We start from the raw sequence: 19,680 nt of genomic DNA on the forward strand, positions 1-19,680 counted from the left end.
AATAATTTCATTGAATATGAAATCAGTTAATTTAATTGACTATTTATATATATTTTCATTAAATATAAATTAAACTCTTGTAAACTTAAATAATATTTTATGTTAAATTAAATAATGTACATAAATAAAATGTTAGAGTTAATACATTGACATAAAATATATTTTAAATTTTAAATTTATCAAAGTATATATCACACAGTCAACCAAACAAATTACATAAATTTTATTCAAAATTCATGATGAAAATGTTGAATTTAATTAAAAATAAAATTAAGTAATAACTTATATAATTTTCATACTTAATATAAATACAAAATAGTGGGTTTGATTGGTAAGAGATGTGATTTCATATTTTGGCTGTAAAAATATTGATGTCATATTTTTTGATTTGGCTCTAGATTTTTAAATTTTAAAAGCTTTTAAATTTAGGATGTAGGTATTTGTCTCTCCAGAACAATTATGGGAAAATTACATGTTATCAATTTTATGGTACCACTTTTCATTTTTACCACCATTAAGGAGACATTTTATTTTTTGACAACAAAAAGCTAAGAAACTAAGAAGGTTCCTGGTCCGAGAGCCACCTCGGAGGAACAGAATCAACATAGACCATAGCAGATGGCGAAGTTCTAGCACCTCGTGCCAGCTTGTCCGCCAGAGTATTTTGCGCCCTCGGTATATGCTGGATAGAAAAGTTAAGAAAGAATTCCTTACATCGCAGAAACTCCTCCATATGTGTAGTGAACGCCGGCCATTGTGTCGGTGTAGACACCATCTTCACCAACTGAGAACAATCTGTTGCAAACACCACCTATGAGATTTGTAGGGTCTTCATGCACTCCATCGCCCATATCAAAGCTTCACATTCAGCATGTAAAGGTGATAGACTCATGCGAATAGACATTGCACCCATCATAGTATCAGTTGATCCATCTTTTCTATAGACCCATCCCTGCCCTGTATAAGGGTCATGTTCCTTCCATGCTCCATCTATAAAACACTTGTCTTAAGGAGACATTTTCAAAAATACATTCTTCATTAAGTGGCAAAAGACTTTTATGCCCTTGTTATTTATATATATAATAAACCATTATTTAAATAAAATAAATAAAAATAAATAAAAATAAAAGTAAATTTTTTTTTTATGTTTTCGAATTATACTTTTTCAAATTTGAACTTTTTTTGAAATTTTTTTTTGAAATTTTTTTTTGAAATTTTTTTTTGTTTTAATTCAAATTTCTTTTTGAAAAACGAAAATTATGTTTGAAACTATTTTAAAAAAAAATTATATATTTTTTAAGTATTTATTTATATATTTATTAGAATCCTAAATTTCACATTCCAAAAACCCTACCCCACCCCTCAACTCTAAACCCTAAGTCTAGATTAGTTAACCCTAAGGGTATAATTATCTTTTATCCTTCAATAAAAGTGAGGGTAAAAATGGTTAGTGTAAACATGAAAAGTGGTACTATGAATGTGCTATTTGTGGAAATTTCCCAACAATTATAAAGACATGAGTTTAAAGAAGTGTTGTGGACTTTTAAAAAGGGCTGTGAATTGAAAAAAAAATTACAAATCAAGATTGGTGTATTTTACTGCTGTATGTATAATTGTGGTTGTAGAGAGCATCTACATCAGTAGCCAATCACACCCAGTATACCTGTATCTTTTTCAAATATACTAAAATAAAAATGTTAAAACATTTTGATTATGTAAATTAAACTTTCTCAAAAAAATCCCGGGCTTTTATATAGGGATCAGAACCTAGTTTGTTATTAACTTAGGTATCGGAATATGGATGACAAGCAGTGTTTTTAAAACCGGACCGGCGATCGAACCGGAAATATTTTGGGTCATGGGTCATTGTGGTTCGACAGGGTTCGATCGGGTTCAATTAGATGCAACTGAATGTAATGATGTTTTGTAAATATTATGTATATTTTTACAAAGATAGATCATATCAAATAAAATATTCCAATGACTATAATATTTAGAAAACTTTCAAAAATAACAAACTGAAATGTAATAAAAGTAATAAACAATTTAATAGTTCAAATCTAAAATCAATAGGAAAAAAAACATTTAAAGTTTACTCTCCAGATCTTTGTCACTCTAAATCTTCGTCACCTTTAAAAAAATTATATGCACATTAGTTAAAAAAAAACTATTTTGAAATAAAATTCAAAATCATACCATGATTGAGTTTCTTCGCTATCTTTAGGATATTCTTCAAGAAGTTTATCTTCTAATTCAGAAAAATCAAGTTCTCCTTCTCCTTCTTTTTCCATAATCCAAAACTCAGTTTTATCAATTGACTCATAATCAACTGGTGATCTTTTTGTCCCATACCTACATAAAGAACAATAGCATATTAGCAAACCTAAGTAATGATCTTTTTGTCTCATACCTACGTAATGAATAATATAACACACAAATATTTGTTATAAATTTCACAACTAACGAACCTGTTTTGTAAACGCAAGTTGTAGTGAACATATACAAGATCATTGAGTCTTTGATGCTCTAGCTTGTTTCTTTTTTTTGGTATGAATGCGTTCAAAGACACTCCAATTTCTCTCACATCCAGATGACGAAGCTGTTTGACTAAGGATTCGGATTGCAAGCTTTTGCAAATCAGGAATATCACAACCAAATAGTTTCCACCATTCATCTGTAAGTACAATAAAAATATATATTAGTAACTGAGCAGATTAAAATGGAAAACATGTTATATTGGCAGAAATATAACAAAATTACTTATCGGCCTACCGGGTCGAGTAGTTTTGCTACAAGTAAGTGCTATTTCTCGAGAGAAACTAAGTTCTCGATCTCTATAGCAACGAAAGGTTGATATTCCAACATGGGCTTCTCTTTGTTCGCGAGGATGAATTTCTCCGTTACTGCTTTATTTGGGGTTATAATCTCAGATGCTTTTAATGAGGCAAAAAGTATTATGGCATACTCTTACGAATTTTGGCATACTCTTCATTTATCTCATACTCTTCAAAAACGTGGTCAATGTCTAAATTACTCTTTTCGGCAAAACCAATGAAAATCATTCTCTCTCCTACTCTATCTTCTTCCTTTCTCTCTCCACTGTAGATCTCAAACCCATATTTTGTTTCCATTCAATTTGACATTCATCTTCTCCATTAATTCATTCATGAAGAATTAGAAACTTTAATTTCAAATTCGTGTTCATAATTATCTAATTGAAAACAATGGGTCTAGATCTATTTGGATAATCAAAAACACTAGTATAATTATAAAAAATCGTATCAGATTATTATTTTGATTTTAAAAACTAAAAAACGTAGTAAAACTTGGTATGAACAAAATGGTATAACTATGTATAATTATGTATAACTATAACCGTACAACTTGGTAAAACTATACTGTACAACTATGTGAAACTGTGTAACTAGATAAAATGGTACTAACTAAACTGTATAACTTGATATAACTATATTTGTAAAACTATATAACTTGATAAAATTTTATGGTTAAAACGTGCAAGTTCATATAACTTGATGTTAATCATTTTGATTTTTACGTGAGACGACGAGTTCTTTCACAAACATACACTTTGATTATTAAAAATACTATTATAAAGCCAGAGATGGTCATGAATGGATTCCAGACAAAAGTAGTTTGTATGCTAGTGGACAGGATATGCAGAAAGATGACGATAAATCTATGTACAAAGAGGTAAAATTTGAGTTATATTTCATTGGTAGTAAAACCTATGAGGCCATTAAAAAAGCATAACGACATCTTAAGGTGACTGAACCAGTGGAAGATGTTGTTATAGATATAGAGACAATGTAGGTATTGATTTGGATAATGTGGAGACATGTGAAAGATTTAGTTGATTAAGCATCATACCATAACTGTTTTGAATTTATAATTTTGAACTCTAAGCTCCGAATATTAAGAATTCTGATTTATTTCGTTTAAAGTATACATAAAATGCATACTTGTTTTTGAAAAAGTTTAAATTCAGGAACCATAAGGAAATGCACACCACGATTAGTTGCATATATTATTCAAGATGTTTCTTCAAGATGATGAAAAAACTAAATAAAACTTAGTAAAACTGATAAAATACAAAATATTGAAGATACAAAATTCTAAACTTATTTGGTTGTTTACAAGCATTATGCTTATTATTTGTTAGTATTTTCTGATTTAAATTCAAAATAATTATAATCAAAATTTTCGTCACATAGTTGTGTACTATTTATAATAGAGAAAATACAATGTTCTTTTATGCTTTTTTTCTTAATACTGACCTTGTGACATTACAAAACTTGTATACGCCACGAAATTAATTTTATTACAATATGATTTGATGGGAAATGATTGTAAAGACTTAATATAAATGGTATAACTATAATATAAATCTTTTGAGTATAGTAAAACTAAAAAAAATGTAAAAAATGGAAAAGTAAAACTTTGAAGCTTTTTGTAAAACTACAAACTTGGACCCCAAAAATGCTGTAAAAAATTTTCCCGCCCAAATTTCAGAATTTTCCCTCCCAAATTTTTATTTTTTTCCTAACCTCAAAATCGAAGTTGGTAACTATAATTGCTTTGATTTTTAGGATTTCTCATTTCTACTATCTTCTCAATCCTCTCAATCCATTTTCTCTCTTCCCATTTCTCATTTTTCATCTTTCTTCACCTAATCTCCAATTTTCAGGTTTTTTCTAGAAAATAGTGGTCAATCAAGAGTCAAAACTCTGAAGCTACCTATTTAGTGTTGATGCAGCGGCGAGGATATTATCGAGAAGTTCTCCAAATTTGATCCAAATCCTTATTTCCAATACTATTGATGTCTCCATGTGGTTTCTCAATGCGGATTAGTGACCCAATAATGAAAAAATATATTGATAGTTGTATGTTGTCTTATTCGTACTGTCATGGTATTTCTGAGATTTTGGTTATACAGTTAATCATAACTTCTATCAAATTAGTTTAGTTACGAGTTTTTTAAAATTTTCAAAATTTGACAAATGAAAAACAAAAATTCTGAAAAAGTTTACTGAATTGTACAAAAGGAAAAAAATACTAAGTTATACAAAGTTTGATGTACGAAAATGGAGAACTTTGGCAAATTTTTACCTAATTACACAAACATGAAAAGAAAAAAAGTAATACTAAATTTTACGGAGTTTGACAAACAAAAATGAGATACTTAACCAAAGTTATCCTAAGTTACACCAAGTTCTACGAACATAAATAACAAACCAAGTAACATAAACACAAACAACAAATTTAGTGTGTTAAAAGAAGAAGTTCTATAGTACAAGGAAAATAATGATAGTTCTATGTTCTCTTATTTCTAGTAGTTATAAGAATTTGGATGTATAACTAATCAAAATTTGTATCACCTTAATGGAATGCAAAGTTTTTTCCAAGCTTAACCAAATTTACACAAACACTAAAATAAAGTAATAATAAATTTGACAAACAAAAATATGAAACTTTGATAAATTTTTACAGAATTAAACAAACACAAAACAAAGTAATCTCAAGATCTACAAAGTGACAAACAAAAATGGAGAACTTTCGCAAAGTTATACCGAGTTACATAAATATAAATAACAAATTTTTATTATAAAAACTTGTATTGGTTGACAATGATTGGTTTTTTTCTTTGTCACTTGTATTGGTTACCAATGGTTGATTTGTTCTTCATTGCTTCTTTCTCGCTTTGCTCATCTCCACGATATTTTTTTCCATATTACTTTTATTATCCTTCTCTTCCACACTCTTATCCACATTTTTTTTCATCTCTCCACTACCTAAACCACCCTCCTTCTCACTTTGTTCCATGTCTCTATTATCAGAGCTAAGATAGTTTCATTTTTGTCCTTTGAAAGCAATACTTCATAAAAAAAACGTAACTATCAAATTAAGTCATCATCCTAAAATTCACAAAGTATTACTAAGTTATATAATTATTTAAAGTTTTACTAAGTTGTACAAAGTTTTATAGTTATATCAAGTTATACTAAGTTATGCAATTCTGGGTTTGTTTTTTCTTCTCTTTCGATGGATAATTCATGGTTTGTTATTTCGTTATTTTTTCTGGAGAAAATTTTGATTTGTTTTTTATTTGAAGATTATCTTTTCTCATGTGATAAAAAGATGAAAAAATATGACTGATTTGTTTTAGTGAAAAAATAGAAAAAATGAGTAAAACTTGAAATACTTAGTTGATTTCTAAATTTTTATGTCTTGATCCAAATTTAACGGATGTGTATGGTTTGAGTCTGAATAGTCCTTCTGGTAAATTTGTAAATAACTAGATTTTATCTGGTTGGTAGATCTTTTAACAATTTTTGTGAGGAGTACTGAAGTAATTGATTCCTTTATTTGGGTGTTAGGTAGATCATGTTATAATTCAGGGGTTGGAATAGTAATACCTATTTTTAATGGACCAAATTGGAAATTAGAAAAACCTCATCATCGCTAAAACCCTAAAACCAAAACTCAATCTCAGAAAACAAAAAAAAAAAACAGAGAGAGCTTCTTCCCTTGTCCTAAACCAAAAGATGCGACCTTTGGACGAAAACGAGACGACCGTCGTCTTCGAGAAGATCTTCAAATTCGTGGGCAACAACCTCAAGAACATCGTCGAGAACCCATCTCACGAAGGACCCGAACCAGAGCCCGGCCGCTACTGCTTCCGCCTCCAGAAGAGCAGAGTCTACTACGTCAGCGAGTCTCTCGTGAAGCGAGCCACCAACATCTCCCGCAAAAGCCTGGTCTCCCTCGGAACCTGCATCGGGAAGTACACCCACGCCGGGAGCTTCCACCTGACGATAATGTCGCTCAACCTCTTGGCGGCGAACGCGAAGCACAAGGTGTGGCTGAAACCCACGTCGGAGATGTCCTTTCTTTACGGGAACCATGTGTTGAAAGGAGGGCTTGGGAGGATTACTGATAGTATTGTGCCTGGAGATGGAGTTGTCGTGTTCTCCATGTCGGATGTTCCGTTGGGGTTTGGGATTGCGGCGAAGAGTACGCAGGATTGTCGGAAGTTGGATCCGAATGGTATCGTTGTGCTTCATCAGGCTGATATTGGAGAGTATTTGAGAGATGAAGACGAGCTTTGAAAAAAGGCTTTGTCTTTAGGGAATCTTGGCTTTGACTGTTGTTTTAAGTTTTGTTTGAGGTTTATGATATGTAACCTGGTGTTGGATCTATGGAAAGTCTCGATTTTTATTTATCTGTTTCAGATGTTATGTCTGTTTGGTGAGTATCATGTAAGCTGGCAAGTGCTTCTTTTGCTTTAGATTTTATAGCCAACACATTATTCAAAATGTTCAGAAGCATCAAACTTTTTTCAATTAACTTGCTTTTTATACCACGATGATGAACCAGAAGATTGCATAACAGTTCCATGGACACTGTTGCTAGATGTTTTTGACTTTTCAATAAGCATATTGTAGTCACTGAAAATTACCACATCTGCTAAACTCAAATACTGCCTAAGGAAGCTGTTAGAAATCGTTATGTTTTCACTTAATCTTCTGAATACAAAATTCAATAACAAAAATCGTACTGTATTTTAGAACCATAGCTTTTCGTTATTCTTTGGCTGAAGTGTAGTCGAAATTCTGCAGTATGAAACTGTTTTGCTTTATATATTGGATTTTAACACATCACTGTCACCAAGCCCGTCTAGCTCAGTTGGTAGAGCGCAAGGCTCTTAACCTTGTGGTCGTGGGTTCGAGCCCCACGGTGGGCGCAGTTTTGTCTTTTTATCCTTCTGTTTTTTCTTATCCCTCTACAGAAGACTTTTGTTCTCTGTTGCCCATTCAGCCAAAGGCTCTCTAACGTTACACTCCGACTGATTTGTTGTGTCTTTAATCTGTGCAGTCGAAGCCGTGACAAATCGAAAGCCAGATTATGAGAACATGTAGTAGCAAGATCCCAAGAACCACCAGTTTTATCTTCATGTTCTGGTACCACAGTTTCCTCCTCACTTGTGTCCCTTGTTTCTTGTACTCCTGCGCCTGAAATAGTTCAAACAAACTTAGATTAAAGTGGCTGTTCCAGAGAGTATTAGTAATAAACAAGTCTAGAAATTTAGTTTCCAGGGTCAAGTATGCCTTTTACCTGAGAGCGTAGATTCTCGGTCTTGTCACTAAGAACCGTTAGATTTTCCCCTCTGTCAATTGCCTGAGAACATGTATGCTGTGTTATGCATAGTGATTTGTCTTTGCTTTAAGGGACATTGTGAAATATAGTTATTGCCCTTTTTTTGGGCAGACCCATCATACTGAAAAGGTCAAAAGCAAAGGAGAATGATTGGTGGTTGTCTAAAGTGTGCAGAAAGACATAAAAGAGATAATGCAAATAGAAACTATAATAAAACCTTGTCAATATTCTCCAACATTATGCTTTTGACTTCTGAAACTTGAGCCTTGACTTTTATTAGTTTTTCAATCTCCTCTGCATGGTCAACAATATACTTCATGTGTTCTTTCATCACCGGCCTGCAATTTTCAAAGAAAAGTCTCTCATTCGTTAGAGTCCCCAAAAGTTGTAAGGAAGTAGTAGGTAAGTACATGAACTCCTTGTTGAGACTTTTGGCGATAGCTGCACTTGCTTTCCCACCTCCATACCTTTTCTTGAAATCAGCTTTCACACGCTCCAGAAATGCGATCCATGTTTGCTTGCTAAGAGCATCTTTTGCCACAACACAATATGCTGAAAACGTAAAACAAAAGAAATACATCATTTTCAAGGAGGGTTTCCTCTCCATACTCCTAATTACTTCCTTTCAAAAGAGTGACACAAACATCTACAATGATCTTGCACTCTCTACACGACCGGAGTTAGTTACAACAAGTAAGTCTCTACTTGAATCATATGCTATAGACTATAGTGCTAGAAAGTAGGAAATTTTAAAATATATTCCAAATCGGGGATAGAAGTATTCAGTCAAATCCTACCTCAAACATTCCAAAGATGGGAAACTTTATATATAATGGAACCTCATTCACCTCTGGTCCATCTTCAATGATCTAATACTCTTTAAGTTAATAGCAAAACACAGTGTGTGTATTGTCATCGTCACCAGCTGAATCTTCAAGGAAAACAGAGTCCGCTCAAGCTTTAGTTCAAAACACTGTTGAATTGCCTAATAAGGCAAATCTAATCTACCACATGTCCTAAGAGATCCTGAAAAGATAAATCCTTACCGAAGCCATCTTCAACTAGAAAGTTGAAGGTGTAGAGGAAATCCCAAGAAACTTGTTGGAGAATCCAAAAGTTCTTATTACACTTGTTCAGGATTTGTTTGTTTCCCTAGAAGCTTACAGTAGTTCTTATCGCAAACCTAGTCACTAATCAAGTCCGCAGAACATGAATCAAGCAAGAAAAGAAGGAACACAAGACACTTTTGTTAACCCAGTGTTCACCTCCTTTCCTTGATGTAAAGAAGGAGCTATACTCACCGGAGAGAGAAATAGGTATCTCAACCTTCCATTATATCAAACACGAGAGTACAATATCCAGAGGTTACAGTTCCTGTCAACCTCTCTTGATCTCTGTTACAAATCACCTAGAAATACAAGTATATATGAAAGAGCCTAGCTAACCTACCGAGAACCTAGTTCTCTCTAGCTCTCTCTCTCGTCTGACCCAAACTCTGGTCTCGAGCTCTCTCAAGCTCCCACTCTTCTGCGCCTCTCCTCTGTGTTTTCCTTGTGTTTGTCTTGTGTTAGGTCATCTGTCGTAACCTCTCCTTCTTGATATATCAGCACTTGACCTAATGGGCTTTGTCAACTAGTCTCACAGTTCATATGTGTGTGACTTGTGTAAGTTAGCCGAACTTGAACAAGTCTGGTCGTCTTGACCAAACCTAAATACATAGTTTATTTGATGACCCAGAGTTCACCGATGTGGCTACGTCCCTGGGGCCTGGCAAGGCAAAACATTAACCTCCTTAGTGTACAACACACGAGCCTTGCTTTGATATTAGGCAAAGATTGTTACAACTGATAACCGGTTGTAATAACTGTAAGCCATTGAGTTATAATTAACAGGTCGTTAATCCAAACGCCATATAACTCAATTATCAACCTCGACTTGGTTTAAGCTTCCAATATAGCTGATTCTTCATCACCAACGTAACAATCTCCACCTTCATGATTAATCAGCTCTATATGCAGCTATCATGTTGCCATCTCATGTACTTGCCAGGCAGTGCCAAATACTTTAGTGCTTGGCCACTCCGAGAATCCTCGGAGTCGCTTCAAAACTTCTTGAAGCTCGAGCAAAAAACATGCTCACCTTCTACGTCTCTTGCAGCCTCCTGAGGAACCGACCTTCTCAGCCTCACACCGAATAAAGCTCATCCGGCTTCATCCACCTGTTGAGCTTCACCTTCCCAATCCCGAACCTCAACCTGTATTTTGTATTGGTTTGGTTCGTTTATCAAATTTGGGTAAAATTTTCATACTTAATAAAGAGTTACAAAAGAGTGTATATAAAAAATCTTGAATAAACTTATTCATAAGTTATACTCTCTCCGTTTGTTTATACATGACGTTATGGAATTCTCACACAAATTAAAGCAACAAATGTTAAAGTCTATTTTGTCCTTTGTCGTTATTGTGTTTGTGCTCTTATCAACATTATTCGGTCAAACTTACCAGAATATATAAGGGTAAATAAAGTTTTTGTCATTATATTATGCATAGATTTTAGGAAAGCGTCAAGTAATTTGACACAAAAAAAGAAGTTAAAACGTCATATATAGACGAACGGAGGGAGTATAATTTTAAACAAATTTATGTATTTGATATAATATGACTTTATAACATAATAATATACAATATACTCAAAATACTATCTCGTATCCAATTTCGTATTTAACCCATAAAACCCGTGCTTCGAAAGCGCGGGTCAAAATCTAGAGCGCGGGTCAAAATCTAGTGAAATCTTAAAACATAAACCACAAAATTATACAAAAAATAATAATCTAGATTACAATTAAAATATATCCCGCCCGTAGGGCGGGCCGATCTTAGTTTTAATGTAAAAGTTGATGTGAAACAATTGATTTTGGGAAGAAAAATCATAAGATTCAATACAATGAATACACGTTAATTATTTAATTACTGGGTCGGTGTTGATTCTCATCACATATTCCTCTGGGGCTGTTTAGCATGGGAATCTACTGCAAAACAAGCTGGCCAAAAAGGATTTCTCTGAAAATCTGCAATTAAACATGTTGCGGATTTTACTCAGTCCAGTTTCTTCTCATGCCCTAGAGGTTAGCTTTGTCTTTTCTCGGGAAGGGTTTCTCCTTTAGAACTGAGAATTTGTATTAATTATTTAGCTTTGCAGTATGTATTGGCAGAAGTTGAGAAAGTCAAAAACAGACAGTTTATTATTTAGGGTTTAGTGTTTTGCTCAAAAGTCAAAACGTTAAAGATATTTAAAACATTCATTTTTTCTTTAGCAACTACTATTATTTTTTATTTATTTTTATCCAAGGATTTAGGGGTTATGATTAATGGTTTAGTGTTTTTATGATTTACTGTTTAATATTTTTGATTTAGAATTTAAGATTTATCTAAAGATTTAGGGTTTACCCAAGGATTTGAAATTTAGTATTCAAGGTTTAGTATTTTGGTGATGACACTAAAAGTATTTTTTTTACAACTATTACTATTTTTTATTTATTTTTATATTTTAAAAACATAATATATCTTGACAATATATAATTTTCTTTTTAAAAAGATACTAAATATGACAAAAAAAAGATACTAAATATAAATAGCAGAATGCTATTGGTTGGTGAATCCAAGAATAACTCTTTTACACATTATGAAAAATGAAATTTTGTAGAAAACAAAAAAAAATCTTATAGAAATACATACAAACTATACAACAATACAAACAAAACATTTTAATATTTTCTCAAATTATAAGATTTAGATCACGTATTGGAAAAACAAGTCATATACATAAAATGATTATATTATTGAGTGATTTTGCCCAATATTCATAAGAGCTCAAAAAATTAAAAATATAACCATTGAATAGTTGATGTGACAATTAGAGCAAAACCTTGATATTTTTCTCCTTCCACTCTCGTGCGCGTCAGTATATGCGCGTTACATTATGTGACAAACATGGCTGAAATATACTATACTATAAACCATATAATATAGTCGAAGCACTAATACAAATACACATGGTGAAAAGAGAAACATGTTAAAAACCTTAAAAAACACCACACCAGCAATAATATTCTAGACTATACAATGTACAGGTTAGTCGAAGCAAAAACACATCAGAGCATCTACCAAATTTTTTATGCTACCAATCATAATAGTATGAAACCAAAAAAAGAAAACAATTTAGTTTATCGTCTTAGATCATTTTGTAACTGATAACAGTAAAAGTGAAGGTATAAATAAGAGCGGTGGATGAAGAGATGTTGTTGTTGCTACGTAAAGTAAAAGAGAAGAATATGTGGTCGAAGGAGGAAAAGAACCTACACTGGAAGTGGAAGAGAAGATAAGTGGTGACAATGGTCGAAGAGAAGATGGCGGCGTCGACAAAACAATCATTAATAGTGATGGTGACAATAATATGATTGAGGTGAATGAAGAAGAAAAACAAGAAAAAAACAAGAAAAAATGAGCGAGTTAGATATGATGTTGCACAATTTGGGATATAAAATAACCTAAGACAGGACAAAAGGTTAGCCAATAATATACTATAAATGTATGTATTATAGTATCTACTAACGTAAACAAAACATCCTACGTACTTAATTCACTAGGGTACGTAACTGACGCCGTTATTGTGTCATATAGGGTGGTCGAATGTATTATTTGCCGATAGAAGAAACACAAGAAACTACTTCGAACCGTAAGGGGATCACAATTGTGGAATTTAGTATAGCAGACCCACATATAATCTAGTTGTTACGTAAGCAGTTGAAAGTTATTCTATACTATCAAATGTAATAGTATAGAAATGACACAACTGGTATATAATACATAGGAAACCTGAAATTATGTATGGTGTTCGAATAAGCATTAGAAAAAGAGACAAAAACATTTATGTAGAAGTCTAGTTTGGCTGCTGAAAAGCATAAGTTAGACTCATAATAGAAAGATGAATACAAACACTATTATAAATGAATGACAATTGATAAACAAGTCGTTAGCGTTGTACTTAACCATACATAACTTCCTATATACTACACAAATTGAGATACTCGCCACAGTAAATATGAAGATATTAGTAGCAAAGCTTAGTAAAACCGAAAACTTATAAGTAGCATATGAGTAGAGAAAGCATAAAGGGGTTCCATCCAACATATCATCACGGGAGTTGGTCAGGGATGAAAGTCGAGAAGGCTGCAACTGTATGTCTTCGCTACAACTGCAAGTGACGCATAGTGAGTTTTCATACCATCCAAGAAAAAATGGAAGTGCATATGTATATAAATCACATTATACTATCATGTCAGGTGGTATAGTACATGGCTGATTCACTCGTTATGTTCTATTAAGATGGCTAACAATTTTCATATGTTGTCGGTAAAGAATTAACACAATCCATCACAAGGATACACACTGATTAGTTTATATCCCGATCTATATTTGCAAAGTGAGCTATTTTAGCTAATAACTATACTATTAAAGTTCGTAAAATAGTATAGTCATACGGTCTCACTTTTGGTGATATGATGAGAACCCGTTGTGTAGATTTTAGATTTTTCTCTTCTCTAACTCCGACTCACAATCGATTTTTCCAAGTTGTTGTTCGTCACGTATACTGATTTTTCAGTTTTTATGGTAACGACAAGAAATGACACGTTTTTACTTTCCACACGCATGCAAGAGTGTTTTTGGCATTTTACATCACATTATATAATACATCGTATCCCGTTACTTCTGTGCATAGAGTTAATTGTTTTTATGTACATGAGGCCAAATTTTTCCTGTATTATTTGAATTTTGATTTTTGAAATTTGAGACGACGACATCACTAAATAATCTGATGTTGTTTGTTTGTCACTTTACCAAAGCTCCCATAGTTTATAGTACGTCTTCTTCATCTTTTCCTCAAGTACCACAATTTTTACATCGAGATAATGGCGGAGCAAACCACCGCCGACCCAACATTTTCCCCTGCTCTTGTCTCCGTGTCTTCTCCTAGTCCTCCTGTAATCTAACTTTTCGATTCATGGGTTCATTGTCTATGTTTCTGTGTTCTGGTGATTATTGGATATAAATCATTTATCTAGGGACTGGGATTTAATTTTGTATACAAATATTTACATTTTCCACTTGCAAAGCTCTATTTGTTCATTTGGTTGGTGATCTTGTCTCTTTAGATTTGGAGTCAGATTTAGTTGCAACAGTTATAATTTTACAACAATCTTAGAGCAGCATTGATTGTTTTCAAGCGGTTAACTGAAATCTGATGTTAAGATCTTTTGTTTGTTTCCTCTGCTGCAGAAGAAAGAAAACGCCAGTCCTGTTGATTCCAAACTCACGGTATAATGTACTACTTGTATTGCTTCCTGCCTATTAGTAACTGCTACTCGAAGAGATCTTCAGCGGTTTTCTGAAAGTCTAGATTTCGTTTCTTGTAGGAACTCAACGAATCAAGAGCCGAGTTGCTTAATAGGATCCTCAATCTTAAACAGGTTGGTTTCTCATCTTCTTCAGACATTTCTAGTTTTGTTTTTTTTTCCTCTAAACAAAATAATGTTACATCTCTCTGTCTTTAGGACTTGCAAAGCTGGAGAGGCAAGCTGGACACCCAAGTTCAAGTCTACCGTGAGGTAACTTCCATTTTCTACTCCTCTCACTCACAATACATTTTGAATAATTCATTATAATTAACTCTTACTCGGTGCTTTTCAGGAGCTCTCTGGGTTAAAGAAGACTCTGAATCTTGAAGTTGAGCAGCTCCGTGAGGTATGCATATAAAAAGCACCAGGCACGTTGATGATATCTTAATTGTTTCATATTTGATTCATTTCGTTTACATTGAAAACCAGGAATTCAAAGATCTGAAAACCACCTTGAATCGGCAGCAAGATGATGTTTCTGCCAGCCTTAAAACCCCAGGCGTGAGTCTCCTGATACTCTCTTCGTCTTCCTTAATAGTATCTAAATGTACACCACCACCTCCACGGATATGTTTCTCTCCTTGCAGTTACAAGATGACTCCAAAGATTCAAAAGAGCAAATGGTGACAGAAGAGACAGTGGAAGCTCGATTGACTGATGAGAATGCGAAAGAAGCAGAGCATTAGATGATGATAATGTTTCTTCTTGTCATCTTACCACTACTACTACTACAACTACGTTGAGATTGTTACCGTTACTTCTTAAACATATAGTACTTGCGGTTTAGTTAATCCTAATGATGCACCACAACACATCAGTTGCAAGATACGGAGAGCCAACTTGAGTACTTAGCTCATAACCAAGTCTTTTTTTTTCTAATATGATAATTGATAGTCTATATCGGTGATAGATAAAAAGGGAAATTGCATAACCATCAAAAGAATTAAGGGGATCGAGTCGGGTTCGGTTCGGTTCCAATTGAGTTTTGATTTTTCGGGCTTATGAAAATCAGTCTCATTGGATAATATAAAAGTTTGGTTGGCAACTGATTCGAGCTTTATAGGGTTCGGAGTTTGTAAACGTACTAAGTACCATTACAACCTGATATACTTTCGGGTTCAGATTGCAATCGGACTTAATATGAAGATGTAGTTGAGAGTTGACCTGTATTAAAAAATCGTGAGTTTGTTCTGTTGAGAGTTGAGACCATCTCATCATCAAAAGTAGGATTCTACATAAAATGTGATTTCTTTACGCATTTGTTCTATGTACTGTACTTGATACAATTTGAACCCTAATTTGTTTTGGTATATTTGTACAAGCTGCAATTGCTACATCCGGTCTAACTAGGGCTCCTATATTTTACTTCATAAGAGATAATATTCAAAACCAGGAAAAATTAAAAATTTAACAGTATAGAACAATGGGAAAGCAAGATACCAATCCTTCAAGCGTTAGAGACTTGTCAGTTATCTCAAAACTAACATAGAAAAGCAAATCATAAAAGCAGAATAAGTGTAATGTACCACCACATCATCAAATAGAATCTATGTGATGAACTCCAACAAGATATTCATGTCTTTTAAAAAAGTAACACAACTGTTAACAAATTTCATAGGTTTTTCAGCAGATGCATCCATAACAAAAGAGGATCATGACATTAGTTTTTCAAGTGGAATCAGCGGGTGTTTTGGGTTCATCGCCTGATTTGGAGGGAGGAGGAGGAGTGCCTTCTACTCCCATCTCTGCTCTTAGGTCATTGATGCTTTGCTCCAGCTCATTGATTCTGCCTCCCATGTCGTCGAGTGAACCATCAAAATTGTCAAGGAGATTACGATTTAAAATGAGAACATATAACAGAAACATGTGGTACTATATATCTATAGAATATAGACATTTATATTCAAGGATGAAACATTTAAATCATAGACTGATGGAAAGGGATATTCTTTGTGATGATGGAGTCGGACATCGTTTGGAACCTGGTTTGCTGAAACACACAATGAGACCAAAAAAAAAAAAACTTTTAAGTCAGAAGCTGTTGTAACTACAAGACCTAATAAGAGAGCAACAGAAGCTAAAAGAAACCCAACCATCTGCTGCAGAAGATTTTGGACCTGCGTATAAAAATTCAAAGGATTCAGTAACAAAGATCAAATGATATTCTGAGGTTGAACATGTTAAAACAACTACTCACGAAAGCAGTCATATCAGCAGTGCTCTGCTTAGAAGAATCCTCAGAATCATGCCCATCCTGTCACCCCCATCAAAGAACCATTAAATTAATCCAGAAAGGAGGAGGAATGAAGAAACCGTTCATGGTTACAAAAATAATGACTGTATGTGTATCAAGAAAACCTAATAATCCGTGGATACAATAACATCTGAGAGGATTTTTTTCGTGAAATTCTAATCGACAGATCTGAAGAACAATTCGATTTTGAAATTTAAGGAAATCGCATCGTATCGTACATACCATTTTAGGGTTTTCTTTTTGTCTGTCTGTCTGTTCAGAGAAGTTGGATTCAGCGAGAAGCGCGATGAGGAGACGGACGACGGAGGATGAGCGATGTGTGTTTGAATTAACTTGGAAATACAAACAAACAAACAAACAAACTGCTGTGTGCAAAAAGTCCAAAGTACCCCTGTACTTTATTATCGTTATGATTGGATTTGTGTTTGTGTATTCAAATTTCAAAATCTGTATCCAACGTTTTGGTGGTATTGGGATTTACATATTTGGTTTAGTTTTAACCGGTTCAAAATGAAATCTGTACCGAAAATTTATTGATCCACTATGTTGGTAAAAATGCCTTTTCTTCTGCTCCAAATTATAGTGAATGAGAAGCATGTCCTGGGTTAGCACGTACACCATGATCAACACAGTCGAGCACCCGCTTTTTCTTCAAGAGTAATCATTTGAAGACAAACTAACCCTTTTCATGATGCTAGAATCCTCAGTCAATACATTGTAAGTTTAAGGGTATTTATTAAGCGGTTCTGGTTTTTGAATAGAGAGACGACGTTAACTAGAATTCCACAGTTACACATGGGCAAACCCCATGCTCTCCATATGTTTTTCCCATCACATGATGGAGCTAGACATATCCACTTCCAGGGAGTGTGGACACTGGCCTATCAATCAATGTATAGAGCAATACATTAACCCCTCCTATGTATTATGAGCAGCGTCCTGAGCGTAAAAGAAGCATCTCTCACCTTTCCGTTCCATTAGATTACTAATAAACACAGTGTGTCTCAATTTCGTTCAGTAAATAACCACCTCAAAACTCAAGATCTAAATTAGGAGTCGCCTTCAGGATATATAAAGACTGCACGCATAATAAGACCAACAGAAACCGTGTGATATCAAAATATTACTTACTACTTGCTAATATGCTAATTGTAGGACAACAAGTACTCGTGCAAATGTCATCATAAAACCACCTCAAACCAAATATTTCAAAGCTTTTGAAGCAAGGCGCATAATAGAAGACATTCACAAAATAAAAGCAATACTATTGCATTAAAGAAGAGGCATTCAGATCAACAACGGAGGATTATAATAGGAATGGAAGAAACTGAATAGATTGTTATTACAATCATGTGACATCATAATGAATCAATCGTAGAGACAAGATGTTTCTTCTTCAGAAAACTTTATTGAGATGAGACGATCTTGATCATGGCTTGTGCATTGAGCCCTGTTAGATTCTTCTCACAAAACCTCTGCCATGCTTCTTGCTTGTTTCCTTCTTCCTCTTCATTCCATGTGAATTTCTCGTAAACAGAGTTCACCATACTCCTCGCAGCTTCCCTTGCCTCTGGTAACTTATCATTCAACAAATCCGCAGCCATTTGCGCAATCACAACCATCCCGAACTCTTCCATTTCATTCACCTCCTAATATACATACAGATAATTAATAACAAATTCGAGAACTATTAATAAACACACATTTTTCAAAAATTAGAAAAAATACCATTTTAGAAACGCAGTTTGAAGTAGACACGGCAGCCTTGGCCCTGACGCGAGGGTTACTGTGTCGGACATAAGCTTTGAGCTTACGCAGAAGAGACAAACGAGACACCGAGTTCACCATCGTGTTCAGCGCTTTGTCTGCTTCTTCACACACAAACTTCTTGTCTTGTGAAGCTTTCATTAGCAGCTGCAATAACTTTCGGTTTGAGATTTAAGTATTTAGCTCTTACCCAAATCAGATCATACTTAATAATAAACACTTGAAATAAGAAAAAAGGTTACCAGATCGTCCATAGTTTTCAAAAGAGTTAACTTTTCTCCAAAGGCAATGAAGATATCAGAACAAGCCATAATCGAAGTCTTGCACAAGGCGCTTCTAGGGTTCTTCATCGCTTTCACCATCACAACCATAAGCTTCTCTCTGCACAGTTTCAAATCATCAACACCCCTAGTCTAATCTGGAACAATCACAGATGATGAAAAGAAACTTACAGAATGGGTAGCAACAGAAACGAGTGATGAACAGCGAATCTCCTTGTGTTGTTGAGTGATTCACACACTTTGATCCAATCCTTTGATGCTAATTCTTCAAGTAACCTCTTCAGAAGATTTAACAACAACTAGATTGAGTATATGATCATCATCCAAACCAAACTACTCTAGATTTCGGGTTAGAATCTGACCTGAACAGAGGACTCTGGATCTGGAAACGGTTTGAGGTTTTCGGAAGCGACGTAGTCGATGGTTGATTCAGGCGGAGGTACGATGTTGTTGTTTTCGTCGTTCAGACAAATCTCGGGGTTCTTTGATAGTTTTGGAAGCTTCTTAGGTCGTTCTTGCGAGATCGGAAGAGCGTTTTCGATGTTCCTCAGCGCCATTGATGGAAGTTTAGAGAGAGAAAGATTGTGATTTGAAAATTGTTATGTGGGAATCTCTATGGTGGGGTTTAAGGATTGATATAAAGATAAAAGCTAGCCGTTGGGTTGGTTTGGCTCCAACGGTCACATTCGTTGGTTCGGTTATGTGAACTTGATTGCAGATGGAATTTTTCGGTTCGCTCATCTCGAAAC

At 34.1% G+C, this 19,680-nt stretch overlaps 5 protein-coding genes and 1 non-coding gene across 7 annotated transcripts; 3 read left to right on the forward strand and 3 right to left on the reverse strand.

The window, feature by feature from the left end:
- The first annotated feature begins 6,499 nt into the window (after positions 1–6,499).
- LOC106359587 (60S ribosome subunit biogenesis protein NIP7 homolog) lies at positions 6,500–7,334 on the forward strand. The gene has a single exon (XM_013799259.3). The coding sequence runs from the start codon at positions 6,564–6,566 to the stop codon at positions 7,125–7,127; it is 564 nt and encodes a 187-aa protein (XP_013654713.1). The 5' UTR covers positions 6,500–6,563; the 3' UTR covers positions 7,128–7,334.
- LOC106358791 (vesicle-associated membrane protein 724-like) lies at positions 7,174–13,060 on the reverse strand. Its single transcript, XM_048738642.1, has 3 exons — positions 8,393–13,060; positions 8,134–8,196; positions 7,174–8,030 (listed from the first exon to the last, which is right to left on the reverse strand). Exons 1-3 carry the CDS (start codon positions 8,780–8,782, stop codon positions 7,881–7,883), a joined length of 603 nt encoding a protein of 200 aa, XP_048594599.1. The 5' UTR covers positions 8,783–13,060; the 3' UTR covers positions 7,174–7,880.
- On the forward strand, positions 7,690–7,762 carry TRNAK-CUU. Its single transcript has one exon. It is a non-coding gene; the product is annotated as a tRNA-Lys (tRNA).
- An 893-nt stretch (positions 13,061–13,953) lies between the features above and the next one.
- On the forward strand, positions 13,954–15,439 carry LOC106359588. Its single transcript, XM_013799261.3, has 7 exons — positions 13,954–14,215; positions 14,511–14,549; positions 14,648–14,701; positions 14,786–14,839; positions 14,922–14,975; positions 15,059–15,130; positions 15,217–15,439. The coding sequence occupies exons 1-7, from the start codon at positions 14,144–14,146 to the stop codon at positions 15,313–15,315; spliced, it is 444 nt and encodes a 147-aa protein (XP_013654715.1). The 5' UTR covers positions 13,954–14,143; the 3' UTR covers positions 15,316–15,439.
- Positions 15,440–16,141: 702 nt separating this feature from the next.
- LOC106359589 (heat shock factor-binding protein) lies at positions 16,142–17,260 on the reverse strand. Its single transcript, XM_013799262.3, has 5 exons — positions 17,106–17,260; positions 16,827–16,883; positions 16,723–16,746; positions 16,577–16,619; positions 16,142–16,434 (listed from the first exon to the last, which is right to left on the reverse strand). The coding sequence occupies exons 1-5, from the start codon at positions 17,106–17,108 to the stop codon at positions 16,298–16,300; spliced, it is 264 nt and encodes an 87-aa protein (XP_013654716.1). The 5' UTR covers positions 17,109–17,260; the 3' UTR covers positions 16,142–16,297.
- Positions 17,261–18,127: 867 nt separating this feature from the next.
- On the reverse strand, positions 18,128–19,548 carry LOC106360639 (TOG array regulator of axonemal microtubules protein 1). Of its 2 annotated transcripts, none has more exons than XM_013800267.3 (5): positions 19,294–19,548; positions 19,103–19,209; positions 18,893–19,031; positions 18,612–18,797; positions 18,128–18,532 (listed from the first exon to the last, which is right to left on the reverse strand). In XM_013800267.3, exons 1-5 carry the CDS (start codon positions 19,486–19,488, stop codon positions 18,290–18,292), a joined length of 870 nt encoding a protein of 289 aa, XP_013655721.1. In that variant the 5' UTR covers positions 19,489–19,548; the 3' UTR covers positions 18,128–18,289. The 2 variants fall into 2 exon arrangements, with proteins under 2 accessions (XP_013655721.1, XP_013655720.1); XM_013800266.3 differs by having other exon boundaries at positions 18,612–18,806.
- Between the last annotated feature and the right edge of the window lie 132 nt (positions 19,549–19,680).

The sequence above is a fragment of the Brassica napus genome, chromosome A8 (genome assembly GCF_020379485.1).
Source record: "Brassica napus cultivar Da-Ae chromosome A8, Da-Ae, whole genome shotgun sequence".
NCBI classification, from domain to species: domain Eukaryota; kingdom Viridiplantae; phylum Streptophyta; class Magnoliopsida; order Brassicales; family Brassicaceae; genus Brassica; species Brassica napus.

Bases quoted from the DNA above. Each gene is read 5' to 3' on its own strand.
- LOC106359587 (XM_013799259.3), top strand. From the start codon at position 6,564: ATGCGACCTTTGGACGAAAACGAGACGACCGTCGTCTTCGAGAAGATC.
- LOC106358791 (XM_048738642.1), bottom strand. From the start codon at position 8,782: ATGGAGAGGAAACCCTCCTTGAAAATGATGTATTTCTTTTGTTTTACG. The intron at 8,197-8,392 runs GTTTTATTATAG...ACATGTTCTCAG, and splicing joins TGTTGGAGAATATTGACAAG to GCAATTGACAGAGGGGAAAA. The intron at 8,031-8,133 runs GTAAAAGGCATA...GAACTATTTCAG, and splicing joins CCGAGAATCTACGCTCTCAG to GCGCAGGAGTACAAGAAACA.
- LOC106359588 (XM_013799261.3), top strand. From the start codon at position 14,144: ATGGCGGAGCAAACCACCGCCGACCCAACATTTTCCCCTGCTCTTGTC. The intron at 14,840-14,921 runs GTAACTTCCATT...GGTGCTTTTCAG, and splicing joins AAGTTCAAGTCTACCGTGAG to GAGCTCTCTGGGTTAAAGAA. The intron at 15,131-15,216 runs GTGAGTCTCCTG...CTCTCCTTGCAG, and splicing joins CCAGCCTTAAAACCCCAGGC to TTACAAGATGACTCCAAAGA.
- LOC106359589 (XM_013799262.3), bottom strand. The intron at 16,747-16,826 runs GTGAGTAGTTGT...TTTTATACGCAG, and splicing joins CTGCTGATATGACTGCTTTC to GTCCAAAATCTTCTGCAGCA. The intron at 16,620-16,722 runs GTTGGGTTTCTT...TGTGTGTTTCAG, and splicing joins AAAATCTTCTGCAGCAGATG to CAAACCAGGTTCCAAACGAT.
- LOC106360639 (XM_013800266.3), bottom strand. From the start codon at position 19,488: ATGGCGCTGAGGAACATCGAAAACGCTCTTCCGATCTCGCAAGAACGA. The intron at 19,210-19,293 runs GTCAGATTCTAA...AATCTTCTGAAG, and splicing joins ATCCAGAGTCCTCTGTTCAG to AGGTTACTTGAAGAATTAGC. The intron at 19,032-19,102 runs GTAAGTTTCTTT...GAAACTGTGCAG, and splicing joins TTTCTGTTGCTACCCATTCT to AGAGAAGCTTATGGTTGTGA.